Source organism: Malaclemys terrapin, chromosome 11 (assembly GCF_027887155.1).
Source record: "Malaclemys terrapin pileata isolate rMalTer1 chromosome 11, rMalTer1.hap1, whole genome shotgun sequence".
Lineage (NCBI taxonomy): Eukaryota > Metazoa > Chordata > Testudines > Emydidae > Malaclemys > Malaclemys terrapin.
In genome coordinates, this window is record NC_071515.1 from 48,799,927 (window position 1) to 48,817,025 (window position 17,099).

Sequence of the window (17,099 nt, forward strand, 5' to 3'; positions counted from 1 at the left end):
GCAGTAAAGGAAGTGGAGCGGGGGAGAAAGAATCCACATTAGCAGAAGTTTTGGATGTCAACTAAGGTACAAGATGTCAGAGGGGGAATGGTGTGGAGAGGAGCCCCAGGCAGCATGAGCACCGAACTTATTTCAAGAAATATTGTGTGGAATATATGGTGGATTAATTCTATTCTTTACATTCATCTTAAAGTCAGAAAATTCTATTGTACTTTTTCATACCCCCTTGGTAGAATTTTTCCAGCAATGAGGAATTTAGCTACCATATTGCCCTGTAAAGGCTGTGAGAGGGCGAAAAGGCAGAGATTTTAGATGTCAAGAAAATGTTTTGGTACTGAATGATTAGTATGGCCTGTTTTGTACTATGAAGGAACCGGCAGGTTTCACCTTCATCAATGGATTGGAAATAAACTTTTATTAGTGTGAAGGAATTTCTGCCTCATCTCAAATTTACCACAGTCCAGGACCCTCTACTCATTTTCAGAGCACTTCTAGCTTTTAAATCAAAAGGTTGCCAGATCTGTCAAGACTCTTCTCCTTACAAAACACTTCTCTACCGTACCTTGAATAGCAGAGAGTGGCAATACATTCCAAGGGTGGCAAAAGACAAGTGTTTATCTTATCGCCCTTTTAGCCCAGTTTCTCAAGTCCTGGGTCCTACTCAAGATTTAAACCAACACTGTTCACATTTCATATTACTCTGCAGTATTTGATATTGCAAATTTGTCATTATATCAAATAATTACACCTTCAACATTTCAACCGGATCTTCTGCAGGGCATTTGGAAGATATTCTGGCTAAAATACTGGATCCATAACTACCTAAGGAAATTAAATGAGATAGAAAATGTTGCAAAATAAGTTTGAAAGCCATATATTAAGTGTAGAATCAAACTGAGATCAGTAGCCATGACTAAAATAAAACTATGATCACAATACACATCTGGGATTTCATTCTCAGCCCCCAATATGTAAGGAAAAAAAGAAAGAAAATATATTGAACAGCATAATCACCCTGTCCTATCACCTTCTCTATGGCGTCTCTAAATCCAGCTTGCAAGATGGCAGCATGCACAACAAGCTGCTGCTCATTTTTTTTTTTAAATTACACATGAACAAAATCAGCCATATCAGCCCTCTACTAGAACAACTCTATTGACTCAACATTCCAAGACACAGTTTAGAAATCCCACTCTTGCTTTTATAAACATCTACAACTTGATCACACAGATATTAAATATCTCTACTCCTCTCCCTTCACTTTTTTAGCAGTTGCCTCCTCTCTCTCCCTTCAACTTTCGCAACATTGCTGGGAGAGTCTTCTATTCAGTTTCTGCCATCTGGAATATCCTTCTTGTATTTCCCATTCTCCCGGATTCTCTATCATATTTCACAAAGACGTAAGACCTCTTTTCTCCCTTAATGATATATATTAATTCTATTATTTGGTAACCTTAATTCTTTAAAGCATTCTGGAATACAGTCAGACTAGGGAACAGAGATAGCAGATTAGTGAAAAATAATGATATTCTAGTCAAACTCCAACAAAGAACTCCAAAAATTATGGATTTTTCTGCAGAAATGATCATCAGTGAGATACTTAACCTAAGTGACAATTTAAAGGTAAGCATTAAGAGTTAATACACCATTAAGATAAATGGAGACAGCTCACATGTACTATCTTACTCTACCCACTGGATATAGATTATATGAAAGATACTATAGAAAATAAAGTTGGCTTGAATACACTTTTTTGTGAACCGTGTTTCCTGATATATAGGGCCCTATCAAATTCATGGTCCATTTTGGTCAATTTCATGGTCATAGGATTTTTAAAATTGCAAATGTCATGATTTCAGCTATTTAAATCTGAAATTTCATGGTGTTGTAACTATAGGGGTCCTGACCCAAAAAGGAGTTGTGGGAGGGGGTGTGTGTGTGTGTGGGAGGGGGGTGACAAGGTTATTGTAGTGAGGATGTGGTACTGCTACCCTTACTTCTGCACTGCTGCTGGCAGTGGCACTGTCTTCAGAGCTGGGCAGCTGGAGATCAGCAGCTGCTGGCTGGGAGCCCAGCTCTGAAGGCAGAGCCGCCGTCAACAGCAGCGCAGAAGTAAGGATGGCATGGTATCGTATTGCCACCTTTACTTCTGTGCTGCGGCCTGGAGAGCAGGGCCCTCAGTTAGCAGCTGCCGCTCTCCAGCCACCCAACTCTGAAGGCAGCAGTGCAGAAGTAAGAGTGGCCACGCTTACTTCTGTGCTGCTGCTGGCGGTGCTGCCTTCAGAGCTCGGCACCTGGCCAACAGCTGCTACTCTCTGGCCGTCCAACTATGAAGGCAGCGCAGAAGTAAGGGTGGCAATACCATGACCCCCCTAAAATAACATTGGGACTGCTCCTGCAACTCCCTTTGGGGTCAGGACCCCCAATTTGTGACACGCTGGTCTCCCCCCATGAAATCTTAATAGTATAGGGTAAAAACACACCAAAAAACAGATTTCACGGGGAAGACCAGATTTCACAGTCCGTGACACATTTTTCATGGGTGTGAATTTGGTAGGGCCCTACTGATATATAAACATGTCAATTTAGAGTGGGATTTTCAAAGAGGACTAAGAGATTTAGGATACCTAACAATGGGTTTTCGGAGCCTAACTTCCTAAGAACTCTTGGAAAATCCCAGCCCTAGTACATACAGAATAGCTCTAATTGTTGAAAAATTACTAAATGCTTTAGCACAATGTTTTTTCTCTAAGTCTAGTTTTCTCACGTCACTGCTGATTGTATGATGTGGTAAATCTTAGAATGGGAACTAAATGCTTAAAAAAATAAAACTATCTTATCTGAATATTCATAGAACCTGAAAATTACAAATATGTAACATTTTGAGAAAATGTTAATCAAAACGGTGTTTTCACCTGCCAAAATGCGAATTCATGGATATTATACCTGCCAAACTGGATAACACTAATGGCTACTAAATAGGCTCCTTATGCAATGTTCGGTGTTACTGATCTAATCACACAGGCAAGAGAAACAGAATTCTGAACTCGGGTAAGAGAGGAAATGACTTTCAACTATTTTGTTTTAAAATACATTTATATTAAAGTTTGTTTAGTGATTTATGATCTTAAGAGACTTTTGGATTTATTTATTTTAAAAAGCATTTCATTTCATCCTTAAGATGCAGCAATGAAGATAATCTTCACTAGGTAGTGTATTCCATGGCACCTTCTTCCATTAGTGGCCTCATATCTGTTGAAGTTAACACTCCCCTCACAATAGTAAGTGTTATCCTCAAACAAACGTATTCAGGAATGGGTCAAATACTTACTGGAAGGTAAAGTGGATTTTCAAATACTCCATGCATATTGATTCTCAATGAAAGAGTGTTAGAGTAAACTGAAAAGTCCATTCTAGTCTCACAGTGAGAGTGTGCAGCTGTCAGTTTTATTAGTGTAAACCACTTTAAAAGAGCAGAGTTCTAAAACAATAGGAAAAACTTTTCCTACAACATAAACATTATTTCTATAATATTAAGAGTTTCCTGTGTCATTTTGTGGCATCACATATCGGACACATACACAGAAGCTGAATATTCCCCATCTGATCTTTCAAAATGTATCTCAAGTTACTGTCTAGACTCAGTTCTCAAAAGAAATATATGAATCTGTTTTCTCAATGAACACAACACATGCATCCACAGTTTAATAGGAATATGATATTTGGGCATTCTATTTGTATTCATTTTTAGTGTGCCTGTCACACTAGTATTGATGGATCATATGTTTATTTTTATTTCTATAAACAAAAATACTTAAAACCCTAACTTAAAGAACATTAATTTTACTATTTTCTAAATTTTGAGTGCATCATTTGGGAACCAATGTTGTCTATGCAGCCTTAAATTTTGCTCCCTTGCGCATATGCATTACTATAAAAAATTTAATATGATTATATACTACCTTTTCAACAGGAACCCTAATTCACTCCAAGTATCCCAGGCTCCTTTATTGTAGAAGCTGGACAGCATTCAGTAAACAAAGCAGGGGATCACAGACAGAACTGTCCTCTAGTTAAGGTACTACAGTCTGAGGCTTTAGAGATCTATGTTCCACCACTGGCTTTTCCAATGACCTCCAACAATTCACTCTGTGCCTCAGGTCCCATCTACAAAATGGGAAGCATAATACTTATCTACCTCACAACAGGGTTGTAATAATAAATTCATTAGTGCTTGTGTGGCACTCAGATTCTATGATGCTCACCGCTTTAGAAAAGCCTATAGCGAAAGTATATATCCTTATTTAAGGCAGATTTGGAAGGCAGTGCAATGTATATTATTTTAACTACAAGTATTTTTTAATAAATCATTTAAGCCAGTGCAAACTGCTGGGTCGACAATCTTAATTTCAATCTTCTTTATATTGATTTGGCTTAGTTCAGTAAAGAAACTACTTAAGCTAAATCAATTTAAACTGACAAACTTGGTTTATCTGTGTCCATACAGGGGTTTTGTATCAGCTTAACTAACAAACAGTTTATAAAACAATTTGAGTTAAACCGGTGCAGCCATGTGAATGAGGTCTTAAAGTTAGCCTAAATGGCCAGCTGAAGATTTTCCTAATGGAAGTGGAATCCTCCAGCAGTGTACGGCCACCATAGCCAGTCTTACATTTTTCTTTGTAGCCTCTGGAGATGGAGGCATTTTACAGGTGTGAGTAGGGAAGGAGGTATGAACAGAGTACTGATGACTTCTTTTTATCATCAGCTCTTTGTGCCTGGGTGCAACTTTGAGAAGTCTCAAGACTGTTCTAAGTCATGTCAAACTGAAACAGCCTCCAGTTGGGCACAGGATTAGGAAGCTGTAAAAGGTGGACTAAAACCATCTTTTCAGCCATACTGGGGTATCAGACAAAGCTGGTTCAACTGAGTTTTGAGGACCTAGCCCAGGAATGGACAACTTTAACATACCAAAGGGCCACAGAATCCACTAAAACCCTTTGGTGGGCTAAGGTGCATTTCATGGGTTATTGGGAGTGAGGGGGAGGCGGAAGGGGTCAGATCCTGCCCCCAAGGGCCAGGAGACTGTGGAGGAAGGGAGAGTTGGCACGCAAGCCCAACCCATACTCACCCCGTAGCAGCAGCTCCTGTCCCGCAGGGCTGGGCATGTCTCCCCACTCCAGCCCATTGGCTCTTGCCACAGCATTATGTGATGCATGCATCCAGGCGCAGGCGGGGCCCTCTTCCCATGACACCCTGCTCCCTTCCTGGCCTTGGCATAGGTAGATCACCTGCCCAGAACTGGGCTGTGGCAGGCCAAATAAAATGATCTGGTGGGCTGAATGTGGCTCCAAGTTGCCCATCCCTGATCTAGCCCTGTATCTCAGTGCATATGCAACAAGGGTGCAGAGTTACGGTTACATATACAATCTTAACTTTAATACTTTCTACGTTTAAGGTTGCAAGGTGAAGCAATCTAAGGCTCTTTTACTGTAGTTTTCTGTATGGCATTTTCTTGGTTTTTAAAAGAAAATTTTTAAAAATCCATCCTAAGCAGAATAAGCTTTTGATTAAGGGAGGAAGTGATTCATTCGTATGGATTAACGATAACCACAATTAGGAATTCTATATAGCAGTTTTAAGAATAGTGAAGAAAAAGTAATTCGACAATTACATATCAACAAAAACAAGACACAAAGGACTATTTGGTTAAATAACCCTGAATATTGTATACAGTTAAGACCTAAGATAACATCCAATTAAAGTCATTTGAAGCTGCAATAGTTTTCCTTTTTGTATTTATTATTTTAAAGCATGCTTTAAACCATTTTGATAGTTCAAATTAGTTTTGAAACATTCCAACCACTAACCTACCTGACTGTGTCCCATACTGGAAGCTGCTGTCAATGCCTGCTGAAGTGCATGACATTTTTTCAGTGAAATTTGTTCATGGGAAGGAGCTGTCCAGTCAATGCTGAGCAAATAATCAAGGATATCGCAGTGTCCCCTTAATGCACTATGGACCAAAGCACATTGGCCTTTTTTGTCCAGGTAGTCAGCCTATATGAAAGAACAAAAACTTGAATGTTATAAGTAATCTCAGAGTTCTCATAACAGATCTAATAACAACAAAGCTCAGCTCAAAGCAATTGATAATAATCTTGTGGGAAGTTTGATGACTCACATTATACTTTCAGAACACTATGTACTACATAAAAAATCATTTTATGCAAATATTTTTTCTTTTAATTTATAAGTGATATTTTTGGAATTATGGTTCAAAGCAAAGCTGGAATTTAGAGGAAGGGAACATTAGCAGGAATGTTATAGGCAAGTTATGAGAAGTAGTTCTTCCACTCTACTTAGCACTGACAAGGTCTCATCTGGAGTACTGTGTACAGTTCTGGGCACCACACCTCAGGAATGATGCAGACAAACTGAAGAGTAAAGGTCTAGGAAACACAATCTACAAAGAAAGTTTGAAAAAAACGGGTTTGTTTAGTCTGGAGACAAGAAGACTGAAGGGAGATAAGATAGTCTTCAAGTATATAAGGGGTTATTCTTAGGAGAAGGGTGATAAATTGTTCTCCTTATCCACTGAGGACAGGACAAGAAGTAATGGGCTTAAATTACTATAAGAGAGATTTAGGTGAGACCTTAGGAAAAACTTCCTATCAGGGTAGTTAAGTACTGGAACAAATTATCTAGGGAGGTTGTGGAATCTCCATCACTGTAGGTTTTTAAGAACAGGTTAGACAAACACCTGTCATGGATAGTCTAGATAATACTTAGACCTGCCTCAGTGCCGGGGACTGGTCTAGATGACCAATTGAGGTCTCTTCCAGTCCTACTTTTCTATGACAATTCCCTTGTTCATGTAAAATTAAAGAAACACAAGGAGAAGCTAACATAAAAACAGCTTTCCTACTGAATAACTTTAAATAAAAAGATGATTACCAGAAGACATAGTGGGTTCCCTCCATTTCTTGCTATGGGACTTAAACGCACGCGCGCACACACACACACACACACACACACACACCCCTCTTGATTATGCCTAGACCCTCTGGAGTGTGCAAGAAGCATCGTCACTGCCTTTACTTGTGTATAGTGGCCGCACACAATCTTAGTCTTTGCTCTCACAGAAACATGAGTACTCTAATCTATCTCTGTTGCACCTCCAGCTCTACACCCTGTAGCCCTATATGATAGATATGGATTTCATTAAAGTCAGGATGAATAAATGACCAACCTTGGACTTTTTTTTTTTTTTTAAAGTATATTTTACATTTAGAGAGGCTTCTGACTGACCATTTCTTTCGCATGCTGAAAACCCATCACTACTCTCAGACTCTTGCATCAACAGTGAGGGTAGTGCCAGCTGGGGCAGCAGCGACTGCCTGAAGAGGCTACATCAGCCTAACAAGAACAGAGGAGGACAGCACTCTCATCCTCCCACAAAGGAACTGGTACAATTTAAGTGAGGAACACTGCATCTGACCCCACTGGAGAGGAGAAAGCAGGTGGGGTTGGAAGGAGGCCCTATGTCGCACCCCTCAAGGCAGTCAATGATTCTCCAGCTTGTCCATCCCCTTGCTAATGCTGCAGGAGTGCTATCTGGGCAGGTAGACCGATTATCAGTTTGTAAAGAAGTAGCCGAGAGGGTCAGTCTAGGGCTGCTAAATTAAAAACACCTCCCCCAAAACATTAAAAGATCAAGCCTGTCTAATTACTCATCTGCATGCTGAAAGTGATGGTCAGTACAAACAAAGAACAGGAACTTTCCACCACATTTTGACTTCTCCAGTATCTAGTTATTTTGTCTATTTCCATCTTAGATTGTGAGCTATTCTATTTTTCAATGTGAGAAGTAAAACTAGAGCTGGCATAGCAATTGCATTATGGGTTTTTCAGGGATTTTTTAAAATCTGCTATTGGGTTATATTTTTTATAACAGCAACAAGAATTTGGATAGAAAGCATTTGATTTATTCTTTCTACCTTTGGTCTCTCATACAGCTCCATTAGGTATGGAAAGTGATTATATATAGTCCCAAAACATGAGACAAATGAAGAGGACATGTGGAGCAACATCTCTGCCATCAGCAAGCAACTTAGGAACTAAATAATGTATGGCCCCATTTAGAGGCCTCTCCATTATTACAGTGCAACCATCGCTATTGGATTCGAAGCAGGAATTAATTCAGGGAAGTCCAATGGCTTGTGTTAAGCAGGGGGTCAGACTAGATGATCACAAGAGTCCCTCCTTCTGGCCTTTAAGTCTCTGCGTTCTGGGTGCATATTATTATTCCTTGTATTATGTGCTTAGGAGTCCCTGTCATGCATCAGAGCCCCATTGTGTTAGGCAGTATATAAAGTCATAACAAAGAGCTGGTCCCTGTCCCAAAGAGCTTACAATGCAAGTAACAGGAATAAGTATCTGTTAATGAGCATTTTATACATGTGGCAAATACTAACTAGCCAATTTCTCTGCCAAATATTTATTGTTTAATCTGGGGGGGGGACGACGACGACACCACAACAGGATTTTGTTCCTTCTGCACTTTTGTTACTCATAATTTGACACAGAGAGAAACAAATGAAACCCTAATAAATCACCATATAAAAACATCTCAGGAAAATGTTGATTAATCAATCAACATTCCTCACCTTCAATGTTCTCCAGAGCTCTGCAACTCAGCTCTGCAACTCTACATCTCAGCCTTTGTTCCCTCATTTTCATATCCTATATTCAACTAGTTCCACTTATATTTGCATTCTCTATTTACTTCCTTCTTCCACTCCATGTCTTCTCTCCCCCATATACAGGTCCCTATGTATGCCTGAAACAATTTCTGTCCTCCTGCACACCAAGTAATTGTAACTCCTCTCCTTCAAATCCCTCAGCCAAAATAAAGGAGGTTGGAGATCTCCCACGCACTAATTTCCAGTTGAGTGCTTTGTATTTGCACTTGGCCAGAGACGACAATCTTGCTCTGAGACTTTTACAGATGTTTATGAAAACAACTGGTGAGGAATCAGGGAGGTTGCTTAGATCTCTCTTCCCCCAGCCTGGGACCTCTCACTCTCCCTCCCCAACTCCTCTCCCCTCAGAGAAAATGGGACATCTCTCCCCCACCCTCCCTGTCTATAGACAAGGGAGGGGGCCTCGGCTCCTACTCCTGGACAGGAAGAAGGGGAGAATCAGCCCTAGGAAAGCTACCCTCCTATGCCACCTAGGGAGGCCCTTAATTACCTCAGCCAGTCCCATGGCTGAACCTCCTTCCCGGTATGATCCTGCGCAGTGAGGGTCTCACAGAAGGCAAGCCACGGCAACTGTCAGTGGGGTTTGGGGTGCTTAGGGGTACCATATTTTGAGCCTCCAAAAGGAGGACACTCCACGGGGCCCCGGCCCCGCCCCCAGCCCTCCCTGCCCCAACTCCGCCCCTTCCCCAAAGTCCCCGCCCCAACTCCGCCCCCTCCCCTGCTTCCCGCGAACATTTGATTCGCGGGAAGCCTGAAGCAGGTAAGGGGAGTGTGGGGGGAGGAGGCGCAGCCCAGTCTGGCCCCCCCGGCCTCTCCAGCTTGGGTCGGCTCGGGCCCTGGGGTGCCGGCCCCGGGCCCGAGCACCCCCGGCCCGCTCAGCACCGCCGGCGCTCGGTGCCCCCGGCCCCCGGCCCAGCCCCGCCGGTCCCAATTTTCCCCGGACATGTCTGGCTTTTTGGGATTTCCCCCCAGACGGGGATTTGGAGCCCAAAAAGCCGGACATGTCCGGGAAAATCCAGACGTATGGTAACCCTAGGGGTGCTGGAGTCACCACTCAAGCCACATGTTGCACTTTATCTGCTCTGTGTAGACCCTGCTGGCGTGCTCTAGGTCCTAAAGCTCACCATCAGGGTCCACACAGGGCAGTTAGAGAGCAATACACAGCCTGTGGCTTGGGCAGTAAATCCAGCAATGCCTCAACCCATTCAAAATCGCTGCAGCTTGCCTCTGATCAGACCCTCACTGTGCAATCTGCGCATGTGCCAGAAGTGGAAAAGAACGCTCCCTGAGGCCACAGCGATAACTGCTCTGTTTGTAGGACCTGAGTGGTGGTGAGTCTCACACACATGCGTAATTGATATATGTATACAATGTGTGTGCTTGCAAAAGTATAATTTTAAGCCTGAATTTGTAGTTTTGTAATTACATACAAAAATTGGGAGGATTAAGGAAAATTAGGAAGGGTTGGGATCTATCTACCCCAACATGAGAAAGGAATACAATTAAATGGAAAAACAACAACAACCACCAACTATGAAATGAGAGGATTCAAATGATTCCAAGTAGGAAATAAACAAATACGTTTGCCCATGAACATGTTTCCCCTCCCCTTATTGCAATTCCACTCTTATTTCCCTCCCCCACTGCCATGACACTGATTGCTCATCACAAACTTGGGGCCTGCCCCAGGACATCACCAATCAGCTTCAGCTCTTCGGCCACAATCCTGGCAAGGTTTATACATGTAAATAGCTCCATTAAATTCAATGGGACTACTCACAAATGTAAAGATAAGCACATACATAAATCTTTGTAAAATTATGGCTTTCTATTGCAAGCTCTTCAGGGCAAGGATCTATGTAAGAGTTTATACCCCTTTGGTATATGTTTTCCCCCCACCCAAAAATGGTATGTACACATTGCTCTATATACATTGCTAATAAATAATACTGCTCTAAAACATGCCTATGCAATATTTTCTTAGCCATAAGTACTGTAGTTAAAATCATCCTTTGGTGTCATAGCTTACCCTTGCACCCTTTTTGCAGAGCAGTGAAACCAAGTTCATGTGACCTGCAGCAGCTGCATAGCTAAGTGGGGTCATTCCATTTTCAGATGTCCCATCAAGAGCAGCTCCAAATTCCACCAGAAGAGTGACCATTTCTTCATGTCCAAGGTGAGACTCAACACACAGTATTGGAGCGTTATTTAGAACTTCAGTCCTGTAATTCACATTTGCTCCCCCCAAGATCAGCAGACGACTCACCTGAAGGAGAATTTAAACAAGCTATTTTTTCCTCCACATTTATCATAGCATATCATCACCTTAGTTAGAGAGGCTGCAGAAGTATCTCATTTTCTATTTTGATTTTGGTATTAAAATTATAAATGGAAACTGAATTTATTACATATTGATACTAATGTTAAGTAAAAAAAGTTTTAAAGCCATTGGCTAGCAGTTATAGCTTTCGTTTACTAGCTCTAAATTCAAGCTATAAATCCACAATATTATGAAGTTTAAAATCTTTATAACCTTTTCACCACTATGTTTTCATCTGTTACCATGGCACAACATATATTGTTACACTGGAGCTCTATAATTTGCTTGCAACCCTTTGAAAACACTTAGCAGTTGGCCAAAATTGCAACCTTCTCCCCTCCCCACATTGGCAATTCCAATAATGGACCCTACACTTCCCATTTTCCCCAGTTTTACCTCTTTCACCTTTAAAGTTCCCCATGGTATGTTTGTTGTTCCCTCTCAGAAAACAACAACAATTTCCCTGCAGATCATGACTTTTTCCATTTAGCAAAATACAGATTGTGTTCCTTGATCTCTAATGGTGACTGAAATTAGCATGTTTTCTGTGTGCATAGCCTTCTTCCCTTACTTGCTTTACCACATCACCAATATGAGTACAAGACTGGGCCCAGCGTTAGTTTCATAGAATCATAAGATTAGGGTTGGAAGAGACCCCAGGATGGGGTCTTGTAGTCCAACCCCCTGCTCAAAGCAGGACCAACCCCAACTAAATCTGCTGAAGAATCAGCAGGAAAGTACAAGAACAGAAAATGTGTTTCAGGTCCACAAAAACATTGACTAGATTAAGTTACTGGGAGGGAGGAAGGGATAGCTCAGTGGTTTGAGCATTGGCCTGCTAAACTAGGGTTGTGAGTTCAATCCTTGAGGGGGCCATTTAGGGATCTGGGGCAAAAATCTGTCTGGGGATTGGTCCTGCTTTGAGCAGGGGGTTGGACTCGATGACCTCCCGAGATCCCTTCCAACCCTGACATTCTATGATTCTACTGTCTTGGAAATGGAAGGATTTCGGCCCCCTCCTCCCCACCCGTTTTTAAATTGCTATTAATGACATCTTCCAGCAGAATATAATAATTTTAGGGTAGGTTGAATTTGGGCTTAAAATTACTGTTAAATTCTTCTCTAACGCTAAAACACAGTCATCAAAGAAATGTGCTAAAATTATGAAAATCCAGATAACACACAAAAGAAGGGCAATCTAAAGGCTTAGTCCTGCAAATACAGTTACTCACATGCATACGTTTTTGTAGGATAGGTCCCTAAAATGGTCCACTATGAAACCTATTATTAGCTCTAGTTGACATCACTAGGTTCAATGCCTCATTGTTCCTCCTATTCATTTGTATTTTAGGGTTTTATAGGCATATTTGAAAATATTTGAAACAGGCATACGTGACCTCAAATCAGGGGTTGCTTCTTTTTAATATTACAATTAAACCACTGCCAAAGTCTGACTATGTGGGTAAATGACAGCTAAATGGCTAGCAATTTTTTTCTGTTTTAATCAACAGCCAGATTGTAGACGGCTCTTAATATGTGCACAGTGAGAGCAATGCTATAAGGAGTTTCCTTCTCCCTTATGTTTGCCTGGTCTTTCTCTGCACCCCTTGGGGCACAGTCTACTGCAACTGGGGTGAAGACGGACATGGCCATGTCACACTCCCCTGCATTAGCATTCATAGGAGGAAGAGGGAGGAGTATACTGAATCTCAGGAGAGGACACAACTCCTTCTGCATGCTGGATTGTATAGTTTAAAATAGGTTATCACATGCTACAAACTAATCTTTGGTACTACTCTTCAGCATATTTAAAATGAGGACATTAAATTCTGCTCTAAATTACTAACTGGGTGTGGTCCTTGGGCTCCTGATAACTTGTCAATATAGCGCTCACTCAGACATAAAATGTGAGCAGTCAAAATTGAGGGAAAGACTCCACTGACTTTAATGAGAACTGGATCAGTCTCCAAGACACAATCAATAGTAAGATTTTAAACAGAAGAAGAATCCGTAACTGAACTTCCTGCACATTTGTGCCAGATTTTTAAAAAACAAGGTTTTGTGCATTTACCACATAAAATCTCCACATTGCAGGGTTGTGAAATTATAGTCAAAAGAATTATACTTAACCTTACTGGCAAGGGCATATTTTGAACTCATTTTCTAATATATGGATTTTCTCCAGTAAATTTAAGACTTGCTTTAAATTATATATTAAAAATATTTTCCTTTAAAAGGACACTTTTTTTAGGCTGTAATTAAATGTTGGCACTATGAATCTATGACATTAGCAGGTCTCTGCTGAAATTAAAATCCATCACTGAAGGATTTTTGTATGAATTAAAGTGGCTTTTCACAGAAATACCCCTTAAACTATCCAGAAGAATTGTAGGTATTCATTCACCATTATGATTCTGAAAATTCTTTTAATTACATGCATAATTTTTGCAAGTTCTGTTTTAAAAGACAGTGGATGTATAAAGCAAACCAATACTTGTATAAATATAAATGTATAAATACAAAACCAATGTTAAGACAGCATGGTGCCACAAATAAGTTACACAGATTTCTGCAAAAACAGATATTTTACAATACCTATAAAAAAACCACACAGTCTTTAAAATGATCCCACATTAGCTGTTTCAGCAAAGGTTTCAGAAGGGTCAAGACAAATGAGATTAAATTTAAGTTATTTATATAACAACTGAGAACCCAATATATATTGGACCACCCCACAACACCTGTTAGATGGGTGGGTTTTATTTTCAATTCCTCCCACAGAGAATCATTTGTGATAAAATAATACTTAACTTTTAACACAGCATCTCAAATTACTTTACAAACAACTAAGCACCACACCCATTTTACAAATGGGCAAACTGAGGCATTAAGTGACCTGTCCCAAAGTAAAAAAATAGAAACGGGTGTGGAACTCAGGAGTCCTCAAACTTGACTATGCATCCATGCAATCTGTTGAAATTCAGATCTTCTCAGTTTAATGTTTAAGCTCAGAAGGTTTTCTACTGTCTGTCTCTCTCTTTCTCTCTCTCTGTCAGGGTTTTAAACTGCTGCCCATCACCATACTAATCCAAATGCCTTCTTTGTACAATTGATCACAACAGCAAAATTCCTAGTAGACTTCATGGAGTCTCTGGCATTTCTATTCTGGAGTAGAATCTCTGCTTGGGGTAGAGAATTGTTTTGATTTTGTTTAAATTGATTCATGTATTAAATACCCATTTGGATTAAGATTTAGGAATAATCCAAAATGAGATAAAATGCAACAGAGTGAAGAACAGACTGTTTCTGATAGTCACAGAAGTCAAATTCCACAATAAAACACAAAAGCTAAAGAAGGGCACAACACAGATAGCATTCATTCAGCTTCAGGGCAACAAATTTACCTTCCCATAAATTTGGTCTGAAATTTAATCTCATAAAAATGTTTATGATTTGTTGAGTAATGTCCTCCAGATTCTCAGTGTCTATTTTAAAAGTACACTGACTCTCTGGGCAAAAAAAATCTTAAGGTATTCATTGCAATTTATAAGTTGGCCCTAGAAAAGCAAACCTTTACTTCCCCCTTTGCTGACTTTATAGCACTTAAATATTATTCACAGACCATCTCCGGATGACATCTAGTTATCACTGGTATTTTAATTATGTATGATATTTTCACATTAGGTCTAATCCTGTCCTCACTGAAGTCAATGGGAAAACTCCCATTGATTTCATCAGTGCAAGGTCAGATCCATTTGTGATTCAGGTGGCGTCCTCAGTACATAATTCTTATTTTCTTACCTTCACGTTAGGTGTATAGAGGTTTCTCAGAGAAGCAAGGGCAGCTGACAATCCATCTGTGCTATATCCAATCCACAGGGATTGAAGGTGACTGGAAGAAATTCCAGTTTTTTTACTGAGACCCTAGGAGAAATGATAAAATAAAGAGATACTTTTAGAAATAGGATTGCAGAGAGAATTTACATTTCTTTATATGGATGAGGCATAATTTGTAAGAAATATTTGTAAGAATATTAGGTGTTTATAGAGGTGGTTTGTAACTATTAAAGCAACCAATCTGGAATCATCTCAGACATTTGTGAATTTATACTGATATCATACAACTGTGTTTTTAAAATATGTGGATTTTACCTTGAAAATGTGTGCTTTAAGAATGTGATGACCAAGTTCCATCGTTTGCTGACGGTTTAATTTTCCCTCTTGCCGAGAAAACATGAATGCCAGTAGAGCATGCCCATTCCTAGCAAAAGGAAGGAAATGAGAGAGCAGCACACACTTACTTAGTAAAGATTTAGATACATCACACAATACATCCATACATTTATGTCATGCAAACTTCAATGTTTTTTGGTTCACCTAGTTAAACTTTTCAAATATCTCCATGTGTCAATTTAAATACTAAAATTTTCAAATGTCACAAGAGAAAACTTTGTAATACTTGTCCTGAGTTCATAAGTTTTGACATTAGGAGAGGGGACAAGAGAGCTCTGTCTCTAAGTAAAGTGAATTCACTTCTAAAAGAATAAATCTGAATTGAACAGGGTCATGGGAAATCTAAAGAGTCGCCTCATAAAAAGTGTTCAGGTCCCAAGCACCAGATCAGAATCCCCACTGACTGGAGATGGAAGGGGTGAAGTCAAAAGGACACTCTAAATAGCTTTTCCTTTGAATAAGATGCATCTGTTTAACATTACTCTCTCCTCCCATCGATGATCAAAAGTGATAATTAAAATCTGTAACAGCAGCTATCTGTACATATTACAGCTTATTGCAGCCTTAATTTACCTTGGCTCACATAAGAAGTTCGTATTTTCACCATCCGCTCTCCAAACAAGCCATTCCCTGAAGGAAGGATGGCAGAACATACGTGTTTTGTCACGCCTTTTTATCAGAAAGCATGAAAGCGCCTCCATCCTCTGTTGGAAGTCTTCCAAGTCCTGTTCACCATTTACTTGACCAGCATTAATAGCTTGGAAAATCTGGTCATCTGTCATGGGATGAAGGGATGCTAGTGCCACATTTAACACTGGCAGTGCTCTCTCAAAAGCAGAGTTGGTCATGAACTTCATGTTGCACTGTAGCAAATAAAGTTCTGATAGAGACACAGGAACTACCTTGTAGCTTGCACTTTTTATCACCAAGTGACCTTTCTGAAAAAGATCCAGTGTCAGTTTCAAATAGAGGTAAGATCCCAAGCTCTTCATGATCAGGTGGTTACTCACTTTCCCGATTATGGCTGCATCAGCTTTCCCATTTAAAGATATATTGTTTATAATTTCCTGACTGCTATTGATCCTGTACTGAATATATGAATTCAAGTCACCATGGATTTCTTTGTTATCTGGAAAGTCATCTAGGGATATTTCGAAAAAGGGTAGTGAATTCGTATTTTCCTGTAACAAAACAAAACAAAAAACACACACACATTATAGCATTTCAGAATTGAAAATTCACAGTCTAGCTTCACTATATTTTTCTTTTGTGAGAGGCATTAGATAGAGATAAGACAGATCTATTAGCTCTATTATGCTCTTGTAAATATAGTAACCTGAAAAAGGGTAACACGTTTTATATTTTTACACTACGTCATCTTTCTTCTGCGAATCTCAGAGCACTTTATTAACAAACCCCTAAAGGGTAGATCAGGGGTAGGCAACCTATGGCACGCGTGCCGAAGGCGGCACGCAAGCTGATTTTCAGTGGCACTCACACTGCCCGGGTCCTGGCCACCGGTCCGGGGGGCTCTGCTTTTAATTTAATTTTAAATCAAGCTTCTTAAACATTTTAAAAACCTTATTTACTTTAACATACAACAATAGTTTAGTTATATATTATAGACTTATAGAACGAGACCTTCTAAAAACATTAAAAGGTATTAGTGGCACGGGGAACCCTAAATTAGAGTGATTAAATGAAGGTTCAGCACACTACTTCTGAAAGGTTGCCGACCCCTGGGGTAGATGAAGGCTATATAGTGGTCATTTCAAATTTAG

At 40.0% G+C, this 17,099-nt stretch overlaps 1 protein-coding gene across 9 annotated transcripts in view; it reads right to left on the reverse strand.

The window, feature by feature from the left end:
• The window catches only part of TANC1 (tetratricopeptide repeat, ankyrin repeat and coiled-coil containing 1), a 227,856-nt gene that overhangs the window by 37,299 nt on the left and 173,458 nt on the right, over positions 1-17,099 (reverse strand). For all 9 annotated transcript variants that reach the window (XM_054043623.1, XM_054043628.1, XM_054043624.1 and 6 more), the window contains 5 exons: positions 15,892-16,499; positions 15,238-15,346; positions 14,887-15,009; positions 10,795-11,031; positions 5,875-6,060 (listed from right to left, as the gene is read on the reverse strand). In XM_054043623.1, the coding sequence (XP_053899598.1) occupies positions 5,875-6,060; positions 10,795-11,031; positions 14,887-15,009; positions 15,238-15,346; positions 15,892-16,499 (1,263 nt within the window). The remainder of the gene's footprint in view (positions 1-5,874; positions 6,061-10,794; positions 11,032-14,886; positions 15,010-15,237; positions 15,347-15,891; positions 16,500-17,099) is intronic.